The sequence below is a fragment of the Ailuropoda melanoleuca genome, chromosome 14 (assembly GCF_002007445.2).
Source record: "Ailuropoda melanoleuca isolate Jingjing chromosome 14, ASM200744v2, whole genome shotgun sequence".
In the NCBI taxonomy this organism is placed as follows: domain Eukaryota; kingdom Metazoa; phylum Chordata; class Mammalia; order Carnivora; family Ursidae; genus Ailuropoda; species Ailuropoda melanoleuca.
The window spans coordinates 46,962,291-46,983,554 of NC_048231.1; the positions used below are offsets into that span (position 1 = coordinate 46,962,291).

At 36.2% G+C, this 21,264-nt stretch overlaps 1 protein-coding gene across 3 annotated transcripts; it reads left to right on the forward strand.

Moving 5' to 3' along the window:
- Window positions 1-80: 80 nt before the first annotated feature.
- On the forward strand, window positions 81-20,691 carry CEP76 (centrosomal protein 76). 3 transcript variants are annotated; one of them, XM_002930079.4, is made up of 12 exons: window positions 81-508; window positions 1,793-1,948; window positions 2,988-3,069; window positions 3,680-3,904; window positions 5,095-5,280; window positions 6,936-7,033; window positions 7,395-7,523; window positions 11,806-11,994; window positions 15,341-15,507; window positions 16,409-16,742; window positions 19,075-19,292; window positions 19,871-20,691. In XM_002930079.4, the coding sequence occupies exons 1-12, from the start codon at window positions 446-448 to the stop codon at window positions 20,007-20,009; spliced, it is 1,986 nt and encodes a 661-aa protein (XP_002930125.1). In that variant the 5' UTR covers window positions 81-445; the 3' UTR covers window positions 20,010-20,691. The 3 variants fall into 3 exon arrangements, with proteins under 3 accessions (XP_002930125.1, XP_011215093.1, XP_034498384.1); XM_011216791.3 differs by having other exon boundaries at window positions 5,095-5,181; XM_034642493.1 differs by having other exon boundaries at window positions 3,860-3,904.
- The last annotated feature ends 573 nt before the right edge of the window (window positions 20,692-21,264 follow it).

Below are 21,264 nucleotides of genomic sequence, written 5' to 3' on the forward strand. Positions count from 1 at the left end.
GGGCGGGGCGGGGTCCGCCGAGTCGCTCGGCGTGGGGTCCTGAAGGGCCCGTCCAGCTCTCTGCCGGTCCGCAGGGCGGAAAGGGCCCGCGACTGGGGAAAGATGGGGGCGGGCAGTGCCTGCGGAGACCCCAGCAGGGCAGGCCGATGGGGAACGCTGAGCTGGCGGGATGGGGACCGCCAGGGAAGGGAGCGGCAGGCGGAGGGAGTCAGGCAGGGAGGGGGGCAGCCCGAGCCCTGGTAGTCCGCGCCGTTTGAAAGCAACAGTTGAGCGCCGCCGCTGCCTCGGCTCCCGCCCAGCCCCGGCCCTGACGCGGCGTCGCGCCCCTCGGGAGCTGCGTGAGGCCGAGCGGTCGCGCCGGCTCTGGTCAGCCGCGACTGGCGTTCCGGGGCTGGCCGGGGCGCGCCCGAAGCGTGGAGAAGCGCGGTGAGGCGCCGGCCCCAGCATGTCGCTGCCTCCGGAGAAAGCCTCGGAGCTGAAGCAGCTCATCCACCAGCAGCTGAGCAAGGTGAGGGCCGCGGGCGCCCGGCAACACGGGCCTCTTCGGCTCCCTTTGGTCCGGAGCGACCAGCCTGGCGTCCCGAGACCCGGTCGGCGGCTGCGCCAGTCTGTGGCGGACGCGAGCGCAGGCTCTGGGGGGCAGAGCGCGGGCTGGGTGGGCTCCGAGTCTGCAGCCGGGGCCGCTTTCTAGCCTCGGTGAAAGAGAACAATGCCGGCAAGTGCTAGTGAGAGTTTGAGGGGACGGAACGCGGCACAGTGTGAAGCACAGCTGTGAAGATGAAGCGTTCATCGTGCGGTCTCTGGGTGTCGGGTTGAGTACAAGTTGTGTTTGGAGGGGCGCCTGGGTGGCACAGCGGTTAAGCGTCTGCCTTTGGCTCAGGGCGTGATCCCGGCGTTATGGGATCGAGCCCCACATCAGGCTCCTCCGCTATGAGCCTGCTTCTTCCTCTCCCACTCCCCCTGCTTGTGTTCCCTCTCTCGCTGGCTGTCTCTATCTCTGTCGAATAAATAAATAAAATCTTTAAACAAAAACACACAAAAAACAAGTTGTGTTTGGAGCAGGTGTATATTCAGAGGTCAGGAATTGGAATTACTTTAAGGGTGAAACTTGTGTCTTTGAAGTTGAACCAAATCAGCAATTCTTAAGCCGTGAAAGGGAAGTTACTGAAAGTCTTGTAATGAACGTGTTTGTGATACTTCGGAGCTCAAGAAGAACATAAAGGTGCTTAGCTGAATTCAGTAAGCTGAAGTAATAAAAGCTACCGTTTATTGTGCACTTGTATGCCGGGCTTTGTGCTAAGTGTTTAGCATCTTTTATTACCTAAGCCTCACAGTAATCTTGCTAGGGCACCATTTTTTCCAGATTCATAAAGGGTAAAAAGGTTGACTCAGGGTCACATCTAATAAGTTGAAGGCTGAAATTCATACTCTGACCTCTTACTCCAGGTCTGTGTTCTCTTAATTATACTATGCTCTCTTTCAAAAGGTCTGTTTTTGAGTGTTATTTGTGGGGAAATGGTAACAAAGGTAGTGGATAACCAGTAGAAATTATTTCTAGAATTTGTACTAAAAAAAAAAATGCACCTTAAAATTTTTTTCTTTTAAAAAATCTTCCTTTATTCTCATTGAATTCTAGTAACAATTTTACGTTTACTATTAACTTGAGAAGTCATCCTGAATTTTGTTTGCTTACTCTTATTTTTCTCCTTTGGGTGTTTTAGAAAGAAATTAGCTAATTGGCAATGTTTGATGGCTTCATAAATGTAAATTGTAATGCGAGTTTTCTACGTAGATGGATGTCCATGGCAGAATAAGAGAAATCCTTGCTGAGACAATACGGGAAGAATTGGCACCGGATCAACAACAGTTATCAACCGAAGATTTGATCAAAGCCCTTAGACGTCGGGGAATCATTGATGATGTGATGAAAGAACTTAATTTTGTTACTGTGAGTTTATCTTTTAGGGGAAAAATTTTGAGAGTATGTTCACATGCTTAATGATGCTTATAGGGTCCATATTTGGGGCCTCTTTTTAGTAAAATCACTTTAAAACAAGACCATTTTTGTCTAGTAATATCTTACTTCAAGTATGAGCTAACTCTACCCTTGATTGTAGCAAGTAGGATTAGGTATCAAAGAGATTGGAGTTACATACTATATTTTTCTCTCTAAAATGACAGAATTTTCTGTTATTCTCTAGGTCTGTAACTGTAAGTGTACGTATTTCAGTTAAATTAGTTCACCATAACCTAGTTCTTTTTCACTAGTATTCTATAATTTTTTTAGATAAGGCATATTTTTTTAAAATAAACATATTCTTTTGGAACTCCATGCTCTATGATTAACAAATTACCAGTTTCTTTAAGAAAATAATTGTGTAAGAACCTTCAAATCTCTTTATACAAATAGGTCAGTAGTGGGATGATAGCCTCAGGGCACAAATTAGTAAGTAGGCCTTCTTTTGAAAATGAGGCAATAATGAGAAACTGTGACCTAATAATACCTGGGTAATATAATGTAAAAATTGGACGGACTGCATAATACTCCAGGGAATAAGTACTTTAACACAGCCTCCTTTTTTGGTTTTTGAGGTTTATAAACCCATTTGTTTAAAAATTGACCCAATAACAGCTTCTGCTGTGTGAATGTCATTCCTTTATTAAAATCAGTTCATGGTAGAATCATAAGCCAAATGTCATATTAGGTTTAGAAAAAGTTTAAGCTTGTTTAAGGTACTAAGGATTTGTTTTTTGCATTCTGTGGACATTGAAGACAGTTAAATTCCTAATTAGACTTTAGGCGTGACCAGTCGCATCATCTGTTTTGCGGGCTTTTTGTTATTTTAATTATGCTAAGAAAATAAGAGTTTCCTTGAGGAGGCTTTATCCTATCTACTTGTATTTACTTCTTAGTCCCATTATTGACATTTCCTTGCTTAGCCATAATTTTTGTTTTCTAATTTGTTTTTTTATTCCTGACTTTCTAGGACAGTGTTGATCAAGAACTACCTTCCTCTCCAAAACAACCTGTTTGCTTTACTGATAGACAATCAACGTTGTTAAAAAAAAGTATGTGTATTTCTTTCTAATGTTGATTTTGTTTTGCACAGTATTACATATTGATGTGCTGTAGTGTTTGGTATTTGATAGAAAACATTTTTTCTTTCCCAAATGAAATACTTAACATTTTGGGATTAATCATCCAAAAAACTTAGATTCTGTTTTGCATGAAGTATGTATGTCAGAAGATTTAATGTATCACAGAGTGGAAGCAAAAACAGGATCACCTGTTTCTCATGTTTTAATAATATATTTTACAAACATTATACAGCCTTGCTTTTTTTTAATGGTAATTACCTAACTAGTACACTTCCTGAGTTTATATTTGTTTGAGTTGGTTTGTGGAAGTGAAGGAGTGTTGGATAAGTAACTAAAAAGTAGAGGTTTCTTAAGCCTCTAGCTGGGAAAAAGTAGCCAGAATATAAACTCAGATAAAGATATCTTATTATGTATGTTTTCTTCCCTGGTTATAAATGGTCCTGGTATACAGTAAATTTGTTACTCTTTTTCTTTATTTAGTCTTTGGTTTTATTTCTGTTAAGTTGTTATTTCCTGTTGTCTTGATCACATTCCTTAAGTTATTTGGCAGTTTCCTCATATATATTGCTACACTTTACAGCTAATATTGATCCAACACGGAGGTATCTTTACCTTCAGGTTTTGGGTGGAAAAGCTTTCTTGGAACATCTACAAGAACCTGAGCCTTTACCAGGACAAGTTTGTTCAACCTTTACTTTATGTTTACATTTTCGAAACCAACGTTTTCGTTCTAAACCTGTTCCATGTGCCTGTGAACCAGATTTTCATGATGGCTTTTTACTTGAAGTACACAGAGAAAGCTTAGGTAAGGCGCAATGATAATTTGTCACTTAACTGAGTAAATCTTCGTTAGGTTTTATTGTAGAACAACCATAACAACTTTTGCTGTAAGGGGACATTTATAATGAATGAATCTTCTTACTTTGCTTTTATTTTCTCCACTGCTCTTTTTTATATAAGTTACTTCCACCCACCTTCTTGCTTTATTTTCTGCTAATTAATTTTCCCTGAAGATTATTTTTTTACTGTTTTAATGATTGCTTCGTTAGTAGTAAACATTTAAATGCCTTTTACGGAGGTAGGGGGCTGGGTGGCACAGTTGGTTAAGCATCCAAATCTTGATTTTGGCTCGGGTCATGATCTAAGGGTTGTGGGCTCGAACCCTGCATCGGGCTCTGCGTTCAACACAGAGTCTTAAGATTCTCTCTCCCTCTCCCCCTCCCACTTGTGCACACATGCTCTCAAATCAGTCAGTTAGTCAGTAAATGCCTGTTAGGTGCATTATGCTATGCTAGGCAAGTGCTGAGAATATAGTGCAGAATGAGACATAATCCTTTTCATTTATGAAAGATAGATTTACAATGTTAATATAACTTTCAAAAATAAAAGTTAGGATGGGAATCTGTAACTCTCATTTTTATAATCTTAAAATTATATACTTGATTCCCACAATTGTTTTACATTATTTCTATAAATGTATTTTATATGTTATTTCAATATAGAAATATTTATATTTGTAAACTTAGCAAAATTGCAGAATTATACCTTCAGAATTTTAGATTGCTAAGATGGTTAATACATTATGAAAAATTTTTTTTTGCCCCCAGTGGAAAATACTGCCCTAATAAGGCTGGTTTTTAATTAATTAATTTATTTATTATAGAGAGAGCGTGAGTGAGCATGAGCTAGGAGGGGTGGGGAGAGAAAGAAGCAGACTCCCTGCTGAGCAGAGAGCGTGACATGGGGCTTGATCCCAGGACCCTGAGATCATTATCTGAGCCAAAGGCAGACGCTTAACCAACAGAGCCACCCAGGCGCCCCAGGATTGTACTTTTTTAATAAAGTAATCTGTTGCATGCTTTCTGAGGCATTACTAAATTATTTTATTTGGTTTTATATAAGTTTATTATTAGTATCCTTTGTAATAAAAGTATTCTTCTATGTTGGCCTAACGGAATATGTAATGTGGTGCATTTGTTTGGTTTATGTTGCCAGGTGATGGAACTAGAATGGCTGATTCAACAACAATGTTATCAATAAGTGATCCAGTTCATATGGTGCTAATCAAAACAGACATATTTGGTGAGACTACTTTGGTAGCATCCTATTTTCTTGAATGGCGATCAGTTTTGGGCTCAGAAAATGGAATGAGCAGTCTTACTGTGGAACTTATGGGTGTAGGTATGATGATTAATCACGGTTACTTTTTTATAGCCACAGCTTATTTATAAATACGTTTTATGTTTTCTGAATACCTTTATAAACCAAGATGGAAACATGTAAAAAGAATTTCATTAGGGGGCGCCTGGGTGGCACAGTCGGTTAAGTGCCCAACTCTTGGTTTCCGCTGAGGTATTGATCTCAGAGTCTTGATCTCAGGTTCGTGAGATCCAAGTCCTGCAGCAGGCTCTGCGCTGAGCACGGAGTCTGCGTAAGAGTCCCTCTCCCTCTTCCTCTCCCTCTGTCCTTCCCTCCTGCACTTGCATGCGTTCTCCCTTTCTCTCTCTAAAGTAAATCTTTTTAAAAAATAGTTAAAAAAAAAAAAAAGAATTTCACTAGAATTACAGTTGGCCTGTAGTATTATAGTCTTGGGAAATGTCATGAAGCATGTTATGAGTGTAGAACTTCACAGTCAATCTGACCTTGTTTTAAGGAAAAAATTCTTTATGGGGCTGGCTTGCTTTTTTCAAATTTATTTGATTAAATATAAGACTATAAAGAAAATTAAGATTCTTCATACACATGCATATGTAAAAACCCTCTACTCCAGCACACTCCAATGTACAGTGCATCCCCATTAGTACCAGTGTCTTCCTGCAGCAGTGGTTCTTATGGGTTATGGAGTCGATACTCTTCCAGCTTTTTACATGTGGAACTGTGGGACTCAAAGAGGGGTTAACTTGCTCATTGACAGGATCTATGAATAGTCCTCTTTGAGGACAGAGCTGGTGCCTATCTTGTTCACCATTGTCTCCCTGGACTCTTGCATACTATCTGATGAGTAATACATATTTGTTAATAAAATAAAACCTAACGATATTTTATGCATCACATGTAAAGGAATTACTTTCGTATTGAAACTAAGGCAGAGAGTCTAACCTGGCCAGTGGACAGCATAGCTTTAGTACTTTAGATTCTGGTAAGTCAGACCCGGAATGTGTTTTTCCTTAAATAGAAAGTAGGGGGAAAAACTTTTATGTGGGATATTTATTTTCAAAAGATACCCATTGTTTGTCTTCAGATATAGGCCTAACGTGATTATCATAGTAGTGACCAAGAAACAAGTATATTCTGATTCACCAGAGAAATAGTAAATAGTTATGGTAAGAAGTATATTTGTTTTCTAATTCTTTAAATCCAGGCATGGATTGAAAATTTGTACTCACATGGGATGTGAAAAATGGGAAGGGATTAAAAAAAAACAGGAAGGCCTACATAGGAATTACTATATATGACAAGTATAAATATTTTCTGAGAATGAGATGTTAACTGTTGCTTTTCTTTGTTTTTAATGTAAATCTGATTGGCATACATTTAATGAAGATAAAAATTAAGAATACCAAATCTTGTAGATCCAAACAGCCCCTTAAAATGTGATAAGCAAACTCAGAAAATAGGTAATCTTATAATTAGATAAAGGTCTTCATGCACAATGAAAACTAATTTGATTTGGTTCGTTTTTAATGTGAATGTTAAAGATGATGTTGAATATTATCTGTATTTCATGTAAATGGTAAGGCACAAAATTCTTTTAATTATTTTGTTTAGACTTTGGTTGACTAAATACACGTAGTTTGGAAACCTCTGAAGTTCTAAATATTTATGTATATTTATAGGCACGGAATCAAAAGTTTCTGTGGGAATTTTAAATATAAAACTTGAGATGTACCCACCACTCAATCAAACATTATCTCAAGAAGTAGTCAACACACAGGTAAATAATTCTGAATTTCTCCTCTTTGTGTATTTGTTTTCAGAGTAGTATATTTACCCGTTGATCCTAGAAAGTTCTTTCTTCTTAGAAAATTATCACTTATTTTAAGAAGAGAATGACAGTATGATTTGTTTAAAAATGTTTGTCTTGGGAGAAGAGATCACTAACCATTATATGGAGACGAGATTATGGGGGTGTGTAGACACAGGGAAATCAGTCAGGAGGCTCTTACAGATGGTGGAGATGGCACCTTATGTTAGGGTGGTGGTTAGATGGAGAGAAGTATGTAGAATTGTTACATATTTTAGAGTATTTAAGGAGAAAAATAAAAATTGAAGAAAATATTTTTTTAAATTTCAAGCTTGCTTTGGAACGTCAGAAAACTGCAGAGAAAGAGCGATTATTTCTTGTATACGCAAAGCAGTGGTGGAGAGAATATTTGCAAATTCGACCCTCACACAACTCACGGCTGGTTAAGATTTTTGCACAGGTTTGTAAATTGCATTAGAAAAGGTTCACACCTATATTTGAGATTTACTGTTGTATATGTAAATTTCATTTAAGGTGAATTTGTAAAATGTATTCCAGACAAATGAAACTTTATTTGTAAAAACAAATCTGATTTTGCAATACTCTTTCACTGAGTAGGTGACATAACACAATCTTTGTTTTATTTTGCTTTTCATTTTCAGTTATTTTTTTTTTAATACATTTAATTTAAAATAGATGAAGATCCACTTTGGTTAACTTGGTGTGTGATATTTAATACTAAATGATTAAATACTAGGATACTTTGCAGTTGATAATGTAAATTCAGCTTTCATGTGCAGAATTGGGGCTCTGGGCATATATGTTTAGACATGTAAGTTGTTAGGCTATTTTCTTAAAGACATTATTACATGTAATAATTCTATACAGCCAAAATCTCTGAGCCAGTGACCAGTAGTATTTAACTGCAGCATTTCAGTTCTATATCTCTGCTTCTATTTTTCCTGTATCCTAAGCCTGTTTTCTCAATTAACAAATCAGAATAAAATACATGATCAGATCCATATTTTTTGTAACTTCTAAGGAACCATTCAAATGTTTTATGTGTATTCAGCTTTATGTAGATGCTTATAAAAGAGTTATAGTATGGTATTATTTTGACTAACATATTTCAGATCCTGTGCATTCATCTAGTTTTATCCTGTGTGGTAGGATGGGCTAAGCGTAGCTCAGTTTCTAGATGAGGAGCTTACAAGTGGAAGAGCCTAGTTGACTAATGGTGGAAATGAGGGAAACAGCTTCTCGCTTTCGGTAGCATTGTCTGTGCATTGTTTGGGCAGACAAGGTAGCATTGATGTCAGGATGGGGCAAAGAGAAACCAGTCAAAATATAACTGGCTCCCTGCTGTTTGTTTAGTCTGAGGTGAGGTTATGTATTGCCATGTGGAATTTGGGACCAGAGAAGAATGGGTGGGTGAGGAAGTGGATCAGAGAAATGACAAATTAAAGAGGAGGAGGAAGAGGCTGAGATATGCAGTTATGCAAATCAGGAAACGGGGAGTTTTTTAAGGAAGTATTACTTAAGTTCCCATCTCTTAGAATTCATTGTAAGAAGATTTGAACCACATAAGGTCACTTAGTCTCATGGTAACCATATGAGATTGTCAGTTGGCCAGGCATTGCCACTTTTTATAAAAAATTAATAGTATAAAAGAGAAAAGAATTTTTCCTAATACCAAACAGCAACTTAGTCATAGAGCCTCCATTAAGTTGCAGTTTCGACTAGTGCTTTTTTGGTTTGACTGGACCACCTCTGGACATATAGAGAGAATAAATAAGATGTTTATCTTACTTCAGTTCCCCAGAAGTATCTTTTGCTGCTGCGTTCTGTATTTGACTAGATAAGAAGTGAAGGAACAATAACATTTATTTAAGGCAGTCAATCTAATCAAAAAAACTGTAGTTCTAAACCAAAAAATTATTATACATGGTCTGAAAATGAATTTCCAGTGCATCTAGGCACAAGAGAAAATAGTTTACAGCAGGACTATCTTTTTGCAGTGATGGAAATGTTCTCTGTGCTATCCAGTATGATAGCCATTGAGCTATTGAGCATGCAAAATGTGGCAATAAAGAACTGAATTTTAAATTTTATTTAATTTTAATTAAAATGTAAAAAGCTACATAGGATTAGTGGCATTCTTAATGGACAGTGCAGGTTTAGAAGCTAAAATACAGTAATTTTCAAGACGTTTGTTTATGGGGATATATTATAGATAATGTGAGAGATATTGCTGTAATGAAACATATAATGATATATCTTGTATTTTAAGATGCTACTATTGATGATTGATTTAGGGCAAATGCATCCACCTTTTGAATACTCATTCCTTTCCTGTCTGTTAGTGGAGTTGTAAGAATAAGACTAAATGGCCCACTCAGGAACTCAGTTAATTACCTTTATTCTAACCAAATATCTAAATTCTCAGAGTTGTTATACTTAATAATCTGTTGTACTTTTTCTTCCTCCCTTGCATGTTTTGCTATACTATAATAGTAATTCACTTAATGATAGCTTTTAAATTTTCTAGTGTAAGAAATTTTAAAATAAGTTATAGAAATTGATCTTTAAGGCTGTTAAGTTTTAAGAAAATGTTAAAATCACTTAAGGATTGAGACTTTCCTTTTAATGTTCAGATTTTTATTTCAAGACTTAATATTCTCACACTATACTAGATTAATAATTAATACTGAGTTAATGTAAAAGAAATCCAAATAATAGTTTTCTACTTCCCTCCAAAATTAGAATCATGATTTTCTGGTTTTCAGATGTGTGCCTTGAAACACCCTTCACTTAAATTTCCTCTCTTCCTGTTTCTATTCCTTAGTTTTGTTAATTGTCTTTGGTTCTTCATTCTGTTTGAGCTTTTTCCTAGCTGATCCCTCTGTCTCTATTTCTGACTCCCAAGATAGCATGGGGGAGATGGAGAGTAAGAGACCACCATGGATTTTACATTTTGCAGGGAGGTAGTGGTGGGAGAGGACAGGGAAAAAAAATCAGTGCCTGTTAGAGTTGAGAACCATAGTTATGAGTCAAATCATAATAATACTTTGCTCTACATCAAAAAATTCATGATCTTTCTCACTATAATTAAATGTAAATAATAGGGTTGGTTTTATTTTTCTTGCTAAGGTATGGGATTACAATTGAGAGGTGATGATTTTGTGGTATAGAAAGATTATCGGAAAGATTTCTCGTAATCGAAACAGTTATTTTTCTGTTGACTGAGTTAGGCCTTGTTTCTGAGGAGCCTTGCCATGATAGAGAGTGTTAAATTGTCTTTGAATTTTAAATAGAAAGTACTCCTTTGACTTTGTCATCTCAGTAATCATGAAGTTAAGGGAAATGTGGGCTTTGGTAATATTAACTCTGAAAGCACAACGGTAGACAGTCATCAGAGACTTTTGTATGCCCTGTAGTTACTCAGCTCAAATGCTAGGATGCATCCTATATTTAAAATGTGAGATGTTTTCCTTAAATGATTTTTAAAAGTCTGCTTTCAGCTCACTTGGTTAACAAATCCTTGTTTCCTGTGGATCTCCAAGTGTAATGGAAACAAACTAAAAATGAGCTCTCTGATAATTTGTTGGCTCAGTAAATCAGAAAAGTTATTCTGTTTGGATATACAGTATTAAGTTCTGTATGATAATATGAAAGAATACTTTGGCTTAGATCCCCTCTCCATCCTCCAACTACCTGCCTATTCTATTTTCAGAGGGGTTCTTTCTTTTTTCCTAATTTTATTGAGAGTAATTAACAAATATAATTGTCTATATTTAAAGTGTACAACATAGTGGTTTGATATACATATACTTTGTGGAATGACTACCAAGATCAAGACAATGAACACATCCATCACCTCACATAGTTACCTCTTTCTCATGTGGTGAGGATGCTTAAGGTCTGCTCTCAGCAGCATTCAAGTTTACTCTATTAACTGGTCGCCATGCTGTGTATTAGATCCTCAAACTTACTCTTCTTATAACTGAAAATTTGTACCCTTTGACCTACATCTTCCCTATTCCTCCCTCTCCCCAGCCCCTGGCAACCCCCTTCTATTCCCTATTTCTATGAAATCAGCCTTTTTTTTTTTTTTTGGTAAGATTCCACATGTAAGTGACATGATACAGGATTTGTCTTTCTCCGTTTGGCTTATTTCACTTGGCATAATACCCTTCAGATTCATCCGTGTTGTCACAAATGGCAGGACCTCCTGTTTTATAGCTGAATAATATTCTTTTGTATATGTAATACCACATTTTCTTTACTCATTCACCTGTTAAAGGACATTTTACTTGTTTCCATATCTTGACTATTGTGAGTAATGCTGCAGTGAACATGGATGTGCAGGTATCTCTTTGAGATACTGATTTCATTTGCTTCAGATCTGTATCCAGGAGTGAGATTGCTGAATCATGGTAATTCTAAGTTCTTACTGTCACAAGTTTTGGAGACAGCTGAGAGTTTGAATCCTGGCTCTGTTGCATAATACCTGTAGCTTCAGTTTCTTCCTTTATGAAATGAAAACAGAAAGAGGTGTTAGAGAATTAAAAGAGAAATTGTATGCATAGCTCTTAGCTGCCTGGTGTTGGATGCAGGGTAAGCACTCAGTAAGTGGTATCAGGAATTATTTTGTCCCACATTAATGTAGTCTGAGAAAAAGTGTTAAAATTGGGAATAATTAATTTATCCTTACAGTTAATGTTTTTTCCCTCTTCCCCCAGGATGAAAATGGGATAAATAGACCAGTTTGTTCCTATATTAAACCTCTTCGAGCTGGGAGGCTTCTGGATACTCCAAGGCAAGCAGCAAGATTTGTTAATGTCCTTGGTTATGAAAGAGCCCCTGTTATTGGAGGAGGAGGTAAACAGGAACAGTGGTGCACTCTGCTGGCCTTTCTCTGTAGAAACAAGGTATTCTATGCATGTAATAGAATTAAAATGCAGTACATCATAGTTATTGTGAATTTTGCATTTGAAAATAGAAAAGTGGGTAAATTATCAATTTGAACTAGTCAGAATCTTTTTAATGCATAAGGAGAAAACTTAGCATCTTTATTTTTTTGTGTGATTTCTTATGTAGCATAAGATGATTTTTGTGAGGTGTGGAAATAAGTACTGTAGTGTCAGAAATCAAGATATAGAAGTAAATTAAACAGTGAATTAGAGATGGTGCTGGGACCAGAATCATGGCCTTTCTAGTACTATTCATGTTTTAAAATCTGTTTGGAGGATTCCTTTTTTTTTTTTTTTTTTTTAAGAGAAAATGGCACTACAAGATGAATATGGAAGAAAATCTTGGATTGCATGGTATTTTGTTCAGTTTCAAGTGTAACTATATATTTAAGAATTTGTGTACATTTTTAATGTTAACTGATTTCAGTATATGAATTTTATAGATTGTGATATTTTTAATCTTCTGTGTTCTAAAAATGTTGATAATATAAAAACAAGACTATCTTTAGCATTTCAGTTCTACTGAAATAGAAAAGTTAATTTTTTTTATTATTTGTTTTGAAATAATTTTGTTTGGTCTGATGTTGTATAAGTAGGATGAGTATTCATTCACGAGGCAAAGCTTATACAGAAGAGCCTCTTTAGCTTAGAGATTGATTTGTTAGGAAGATTTCATCTTAAAAACAACTGAAGGAGGGGGCGCCTGGCAGGCTCAGTTGCTTAAGTGTCTGCCTTCGGCTCAGGTCATGATCCCGGGGTCCTGGGATTGAGGCCCTTGTCGGTCTTTCTGCTCAGTGAGGAGTCTGCTTTTCCCTCTCCCTCTGTCCCTCACCTTGCTCATGCTCTCTTTCAAATAAATAAATACAATCTTAAACAAAAAATTGAAAACGGGCGTCTGGGTAGCTCAGTCACTTAAGCATCTGACTTGATTTTGCTGCGCTCAGCACAGAGTCTGCTTAAGATTCTCTTCTCTCTCCCTCTCACTCTGCTTCTCCCCACCTCCCCCCACTCACTCTCTCTTAAAAAAAAAAAAAAACCAGTTAAACATTATCAAAAAATTATTTTTATTTATTCTCACGTGGTGGTTCCCAGAAGTTGTGTGTGTGTGGATTTAAGCTTTTTTATTTCCAAATATAGCAGGAATGGTATACATTTAAAATTATGTAAATAATGCTTTCCTAAAGCAAATAATCACCCCTTTGAGTCATTATTTTATTTATCTGAGTTCATTTAAAGAGAAAGCACATCTTAAATTAGAAACTTGAAATTATTAACCTTAAAATTTATTCAGGGAGAAACAGTGAGCGAGCGAGAACACGAGCAGGGGGGAGGATCAGAGGGAGAGGGAGAGGCAGAATCCCCACAGAGCAGGGAGTCCAGCATGGGGCTTGATCCCAGGATGCAGGAATCATTTCTGAGCCAAAGGCAGCCTACTTCAGCTGAGCCACCCAGGTGCCCCAGAAGCTTGAAATTACTGAAAAAGTTATTCTTGCACAAACAAGAGCATTAAGCAGTAAAGGTAAAATGTCAGCCATAATTCTATTGCCAGTTTTTCATCTCTTTTTATATTTTTGTGCTTTTCTCCTGTGTTTATATCATTTTTTTCATAATTATAATTGAGATATAAATAAAACTTTGTGTCCTGCTTTTTTTTTTTTTTTTTTTTAAGATTTTTCCTTTTTTTTGTCAGAGAGAGAGAGAGTACAAGGAGGGGAAATGGCAGGCAGAGATAGAAACAGGCAGAGGGAGAAACAGTCTCCTCTCTGAGCAAGAAGCCCAATATGGCACTCGATCCCAGGACCCTGGGATCATGACCTGAGCCGAAGGCAGACGCCCAACCAACTGAGCCACCCAGGCATCCCTGTGTTCTGCTTTATAATTTAACATTATGCTATGAACATTTTCCCATGTGTTACTATAATTTTTATGATCTCCATCTTTTAATGGTAGTATAAGTGTAAAGTTTTCTTTAGTTATTATACAAAATTTACTTAACTATTGCCATTGTAGGAACTGTTTCTTTTGGCTACAGTAGCTTGCTTCTAATTTTTTGATATCTTCATGAGTGAGTTTTTTCGCTGAATATCTTTGGGAGTATCATTATTTTTCTTTTGAAATTTTTTAGTATAAAATCTTAGTATAGAAATTACTGGGTCTAAAAGGTTGGATATTATGTTTTTCAGTAGTCAAATTTGACATTTTAAAATGCTATTGGTTCTAGTATAGTTAATAAAAAAACAGCACTATAGAGCCACTAATACAAAATTTGGGGGGAAAGAAATCACCCCTCATGCTAACACTGAGCTTAATAGTTACTTTTGCTTTTGTATATTACCTGTAGTCCTGCACTTAAATACATATCTTCATGTAATTGTGGCCTTACTATTTAATATTTTGATTTTTTATTCGATTATCAGATATTTTCTGTTTTTGTAGCTTTCATAATATTTTTAAGTTGTGAAAGTAATATTGTCAAAGAAAATTTAGGAAATAGAAGGGAAAATGATATATAACCTCCCATAATTATAGCCATTGTTGACATTTTATTCTTTCGTCATTTTTCCTGGTGTGTATTGTGTTAAAATGATCACGTATAGATACTGTGACTCATTGTTTTGAGTTTGAGTATTTTCCCACATATTTGCATTTCTTGGTGTATCATTTGTCATCTTGTCTGTTCATGTCCTTTAGCTCTTTAGCTATTCATCTTTAAAATCTTGCTACTTTTCTTTCTATGTTATATGTTTTTTATAAACTTTTGAGTTCAAATGTCCCTTTTTAAAGTATATATGTTATGACTATCAGATTTGTGAGCACTGACTTTGTAAAATAATTTAGGTTCTTCTAAAATTAGTGTATTCTTTCCCCTGTCCCCAATTGTTTCAGCTTAACACTAGACTAATGATTAAAAATGAAAAAATTAGGGGCACCTGGGTGGCTCAGTCAGTTAAGCGGCTGCCTTCAGCTCAGGTCATGATCTCAGCGTCCTGGAATCAAGCCTCAAGTTGGGCTCCCTTCTGGGCGGGGAGTCTGCTTCTCCCCCTCCCTCTTTGCTCTCTCTTTCTCTCTCTTGCTCTCACTTAAGTAAATAAATGCCTGGCTCAGTCAGTGAAGCATGTGACTCTCCATCTCAGGGTTGTGAGTTTGAGTCCCATGTTGGGTTTAGAGATTACTTAAAAGTAAAAAAAAAAAAAAAAAAAACTTTAAAAAATGAAAAAATACTGCTTTTTAATTATAATTTCGTATTGGATATTTAGTGAGGAAACTGCGAAGGAGTAAATACGAAATTCATTTCATTTTCTAGGGTGACTGTGAGGATCATGCTAATCTTCTATGCAGCCTTCTTCTTGGGTATGGGTTAGAAGCCTTTGTCTGTGTTGGGACTAAGGCAAAAGGAGTACCTCACGCATGGGTTATGACCTGTGGAACTGATGGAACTATCACTTTTTGGGAGAGTTTAACAGGACACAGGTTTGTCAGCTATGTTACAAGGATATTAAAATGAAAATGTAAATGTTTTGAATTGTAGGTTCTTTGTTTAAATTGATGGTACTCAAAGGCACATACTGATAATTGTCATTATTAGAGCCTTTTTGGTAACTGTGTAAAAGATTACGTCAATTAAAATAGCTGTTAAGTTTGAAGAAAATTTGTACATCTAAATATACTTTACTAACATACTATTGGTAAAAAAATAAATGATTTATTTTTAATTTTGTGTAATTGGCATATGTTTTTTATGATGTCTTTCCCCACGCCTAAAAATAAGTTCAGGTTGTAAATCATGATTTCTTTTGAAAATTTGATGTACTAACTCCACATTGGTAAATTCACTGTGTACTTTTCTTAGTTCTTTTGACTGCCATCAGATTTTGAAAGAGTTCAGTGCTCCTCCCTCTTTTCCTGGGACCATCTCTTTCCTTAGCTTCTCCCATAGCACTTTCAGTTTTCATTATTCCTGTCTGACTGTCCTCCTCCTCCTTCATCTTGTCTGTAAATTTTGGAGTTCCTAAAGGTGCCCTGGGCCATCTCAGTTTTCTGAATTTTTCCCTGGTTGCTGATTATTTTAATTGTTTGTACCTATTAATGTATAGCTAAATTATTTTAATTGTGTTATCTGAGATGAACGGTTTGGATCTTAATGGTTATACATAGAATATATTTTCATGTTGAATAAAGTTGATTTTTATATCATAATATGTGCCATACAATTACTATAGAGTAATCAAATTGTAGAACTATAAGAAGAAAAAGCAAGTATTAAATTCTAGTCCTGGGAAATAGTTACAGCCTTAAGTATCTTTCTCAATAAGGTGTTGCCTTCTTAATTTTTACGTTTTTATTACATAAAATTATGATTTACTTTTTTTAGGTACATCCACAAACCTGCCAATCCTGATGCATCTCCAGTTGCCGAACAGCCCAAACCGTTGCACCCATATCGAACAGTTGGTTGTGTTTTCAATCATCAGATGTTCCTGGGGAACTGTCAGCCTTCTGACTCGGTGGAAACCTGTGTATTTGATCTGAATGATGAATCCAAATGGAAACCGATGAGTGAAGAAGCGATCAAATCTGTGTGTGCTCCGGGAGCTACAACGTCCCTTCCTCCCTTTCCCCCTCTATGTGCATCCACAATTGATGCTTCAGTAACAAGCAATGAAATAGAAATGCAGCTAAGGCTGCTAGTGTCAGAACACAGGAAGGTAATTAACACTGAAATTCGTAGTTTCATGCATTTTTTTTCATTTGTTTATATATTTAACAACTTGGGGAGGGGAGGCAGATGCTATCGAGCCAGTCACTGTTCTAGCCCTGAGGAAAGCAGACTTAGTTCCTGCCCTTAAGAAGCTTGTAGTTTTGAAAGTCATGAGAGTTAGGTTCGAAGACTCAAAAATTTCCAAATTCACTGATACTTTTAGAATTTATTACTTCCTTCTAGAAATGAAGAATGTTGAACTAGTTCAGACTTTTCCTGAATACCACTGATTTGGATTTCTTATTTTGTGAAGTACTTATTCATATTATTCCCACTGAAAATACTGGGTTATATTTCTTCATATTCATTTTTTTCCAGGTTGGTTTTGTTTGTTTATTTCTTCCTGTCACACTAATTCAGGTGGATGTAAAATTATATCCTCATTTTGGCTTTAATTTGTATTTCCTTGATTACTTATGAGATCAAACCTCTTATTTCTTGCCATTTAGATTTCTTTTGTACATTAAAGAAGACATAAAAAACATAAAAAGATTAGTATATTTTAAGAATTTTTTTTCATCAGGGGCGCCTGGGTGGCACGGCGGTTAAGCATCTGCCTTCGGCTCAGGGCGTGATCCTGGCGTTATGGGATCGAGCCCCATATCAGGCTCCTCCGCTATGAGCCTGCTTCTTCCTCTCCCACTCCCCCTGCTTGTGTTCCCTCTCTCGCTGGCTGTCTCTATCTCTGTCTCTGTCGCATAAATAAATAAAAAAAAAAAAAAAGAATTTTTGTTCATCAAAAGAAACCAGTCAGGGAGTGAAAAGAGCACAATTGGAATGGGAAAAGTTATTTGCAACACATAACCGTCAAAGGACTAGAATCCCAGATGATTTATTTCTAATTCACTTTTTCAGATTCCCTAATAGACTCCCCACCTTCGGTGAATCCTGTTTTCTATGTTCCTTGAAGCCATCAAAAGCAAACTGATTTATTAAATATGTTTTCTGGGCTCCCAATTACTATTAGTTTTGGCTTCCAAAGTCTGCTGTACTTACTTGCCAACTCATCAAAGCATTTGAAAGTATATTTTGGAAAATATTTAATCTGGCATTTGTAGTTTGGTCTTAGCAATAGGTTGTTCAAAGACCTAGTTCACTACAGTGCTGGAAATGAAAGCCCCTCACTACTGCCCCTTTCCCTCCATCACTTATACTGCCTTTTAATTTTCTTGGGTCTTGTTTACAAACAAGACCAGTATTTTATTATGTTATAAGAATTCATATAGAAAAAGAAAACTGAGCTACATACTCGTGTTATCATGAAGTTAATGGTGCCCGTAAACCAGCGAGTGAGATTTACTTTTTGCCACAGTAAAAAGATGATGATCATAGACTTTTGGGGTTACTTGGAACCAGTTAAAATCTTGAATACAAAATCAGGAAATGGTAGAGATCTATTATGATCATCAAAATATTTAGAATTTTTGAAAGTTTTCTATGTTTGTAACAATGTTTTTAAAATGTGTCTAGATATCTATAGTTCATTTGATATTATAAATGAAATCATAATTGCCTTCAGCATTCCATAGAAATACGTTTTAAGGGGCACCTGGGTGGCTCAGTTGGTTAAGCATCTACCTTTGGCTCAGGTCATGATCGCTGGAGTCCTGGGATCGAGCCCCATGTCAGGCTCCCTGCTCAGTGGAGAACCTGCTTCTCCCTCTCCTTTTGTCCCTTCCCCTGCTTATGTGCTCTCTCTCTCTGTCAGTACATAACTAAAATTTAAAAAAAAAGAAAAGAAACGTGTTTTAAGCTCCCTGAAGGCCTATAGCATGTCTTTTTCACCTTTTTATGTCTTTACAGTATAAAAGTTAGTGTTTTTTATAAATGTTTGAGTTTAATTATACATACAATTCTGTTGTTGACTTTTCTCCTCTACTACAGTTGAATTTATGTTGAAGTAATCAAATTAAGCAGATTCAATGTTACTAAACTCTTTAAAGTTAAATAAAATATGATTTCAAATTTCAGTGTCACTGAGTTTTCCATAGTAGGACTCTTCCATGTAGTCTTTTCTAGTGGATATTAAGGAAGCATAGATTTTGGAGCCTTTACTAACATCATTATATTGAAAGTTTTTTTTTTCTCTCTAAAAAGTAAAACCAGATACCTGTAGTTTATTTATTTGTATGTGTCCTTATAATAATTACTAGAGAGTTTAAAAAGTTATGACAGGTTTTAAAGATCCATTGGCATACATTAAAATAGTAAGCACTTACAATTGGTTTTTAAAATATTAGTGTATTTCACCTTTTCTTTTTATCTTTTGATTGCTGTAGGATCTTGGTCTCACTACTGTTTGGGAAGACCAGCTTTCCTATCTCTTATCACCCGCTTTGGCTTCTTATGAATTTGAGCGTACAACAAGTATATCTGCAGGCAATGAAGAATTTCAAGATGCCATAAGGAGGGCTGTACCTGATGGTCACACATTTAAAGGGTTCCCAATACATTTTGTATATAGAAATGCAAGGCGTGCATTTGCCACATGTCTTCGGTAAGGTGGAATTTATGAATTCATAAATGTTATTATTGGCTCAGCAATTTAAAGATTTTTGTTTGTTTGAGAGAGACAGAGAGTGCGAGGTGGGGGCAGACGGGACAAGCAGACTGTGTGCTGAGCATGGAGCCCGATGTGGGGCTGGATCTCACGACCTCAGCTGAAATCAGGAGTCAGACATGGCAACCTACTGAGCCACCCAGACGCCCCTATTAACCTAGGAATTTTAGCGGTCTGTTAGTCTGGTTATTTAGGAATTACTTTAGAATCACATGGTGAACTTTTATAATGATTCATTATTTTCCTTGCCACAGATTGTGATTCATTAGGTCCGAAATGTAGCCCTAGGTAGTTGGGATAATTTTCCCATTGATTTTGGTGCAGTCTCAGTTGAGGATTTCTGATCTTGTCCACTGTAATTTTTTAAATTTATAGACTGAGGGAAATACTCTGTAATTTGAATACGTTAACCAAAATCACAGGGCTGTTGGTAGCAGAGACAGGATTTTAAAAAATAATTTTAAATATTGATTTACTTAGAAATAAAACCTAAGTTCACTTTCTTTCTTCTATAGGTCTCCTTTCTGTGAAGAGATAATCTGTTGCCGTGGAGACCAGGTGCGACTGGCAGTTCGTGTCCGAGTGTTTACTTACCCTGAATCTGCATGTGCTGTTTGGATCATGTTTGCTTGTAAATATCGCTCGGTATTATAAGACTAACATTTCTATAAGAATATACCTGTGTTTTATTGTGTATTGTATATTACTAGCTGTTTAGAGGTTATTATTTTAAAAATCACATTCTGGCTTGGATGTCATATTTCACTTTTGTATATACCTGACTGATAATGTTTGAAAAAAATCGTGTGTATTTAAAAATTAAGGTTAAAAAAATTATATAAATCTGAGTGGAATTTAGTATAAATTAAGTGTATATTTTATTTTAATAAATGCTACTTTGTTTATAGGTATTCAGTAGTTTAAATATGAATATAAAATTTACTCAGTTTTCTTTAACAGATAATCAGAGATATTTATTTGTCTAAGGGTTTGAGCCATAGTAAAATCAATATGATCATTATTTCTCATAGATTAATGGAATTATTTTATATAAATTAGGAGAAGTTAGCCTCACAACAGATTTATTTATTAAATAGATGAAAATACATTTTGATGAATTATCAGTTTTGTGGTTTACCCATGGCCATAGGGATATTTGTGACTTTCCAGGGATTTATGGGAAGACTTTGATGCAAGAGTAGGAAAAACTACTAGCAGAAAAGCATAAATAATAATAACAAAACAAACCTCACATAAAAGTACATAAATAATTAATAATATGTTCGTTTGATCCATTATAAAAATGAGTATTTTTTTATTTTTTAAATTTTTCAATATTTATTTGAGAGAGAGCATGCATAATAAGCAGGGTGAGCGGCAGAGGGAGAGAGAGAAGCAGGTAACCCACTGAGCAGTGAGCCTGATGGGGGGCTTGATTCCAGGACCCTGGGATCATGATCTGAGCTGAAGGCAGATGCTTAACTGACTGAGCCACCCAGGTGCTCCCAAAATGAGTATTTTAGAAAAAATTCATCATACCCTTTTGTTATGATATTGATAAACTATTTTCTGTAATTATTATTGGCAGTCTGTTGCTGATATTCTATAGTCAGAGGATTCATTACTAGCCTCTTCATGGATTCCATCTTATAAAACCACATTTGTTTTTCCTTCTTCCTTTTTTTTTCCTTGTGATAAAAACATCAGTGTATATGTGAGGACTCTTAATTGGAGAATCATTACGTGAGGCTACTGAAAAATGAGCTTATGTGAGGGACTCCATGCTGATATTTGCTTTAAAACCGAGCAAGTTTTAAAAGTTAGTTTTAAAAGTTAACAGCAGTGAGCATTAAAAAAGCTATAGCAGTTTGACTTTTTGTGAGAAGCTGCATGGCATAATTGATAGATT

Coding starts and splice junctions, on each gene's coding strand:
- CEP76 (XM_002930079.4), top strand. CDS start 446: ATGTCGCTGCCTCCGGAGAAAGCCTCGGAGCTGAAGCAGCTCATCCAC. Junction 5,281..6,935: donor TGTGGAACTTATGGGTGTAG/GTATGATGATTA, acceptor GTATATTTATAG/GCACGGAATCAAAAGTTTCT. Junction 7,034..7,394: donor AAGAAGTAGTCAACACACAG/GTAAATAATTCT, acceptor TTAAATTTCAAG/CTTGCTTTGGAACGTCAGAA.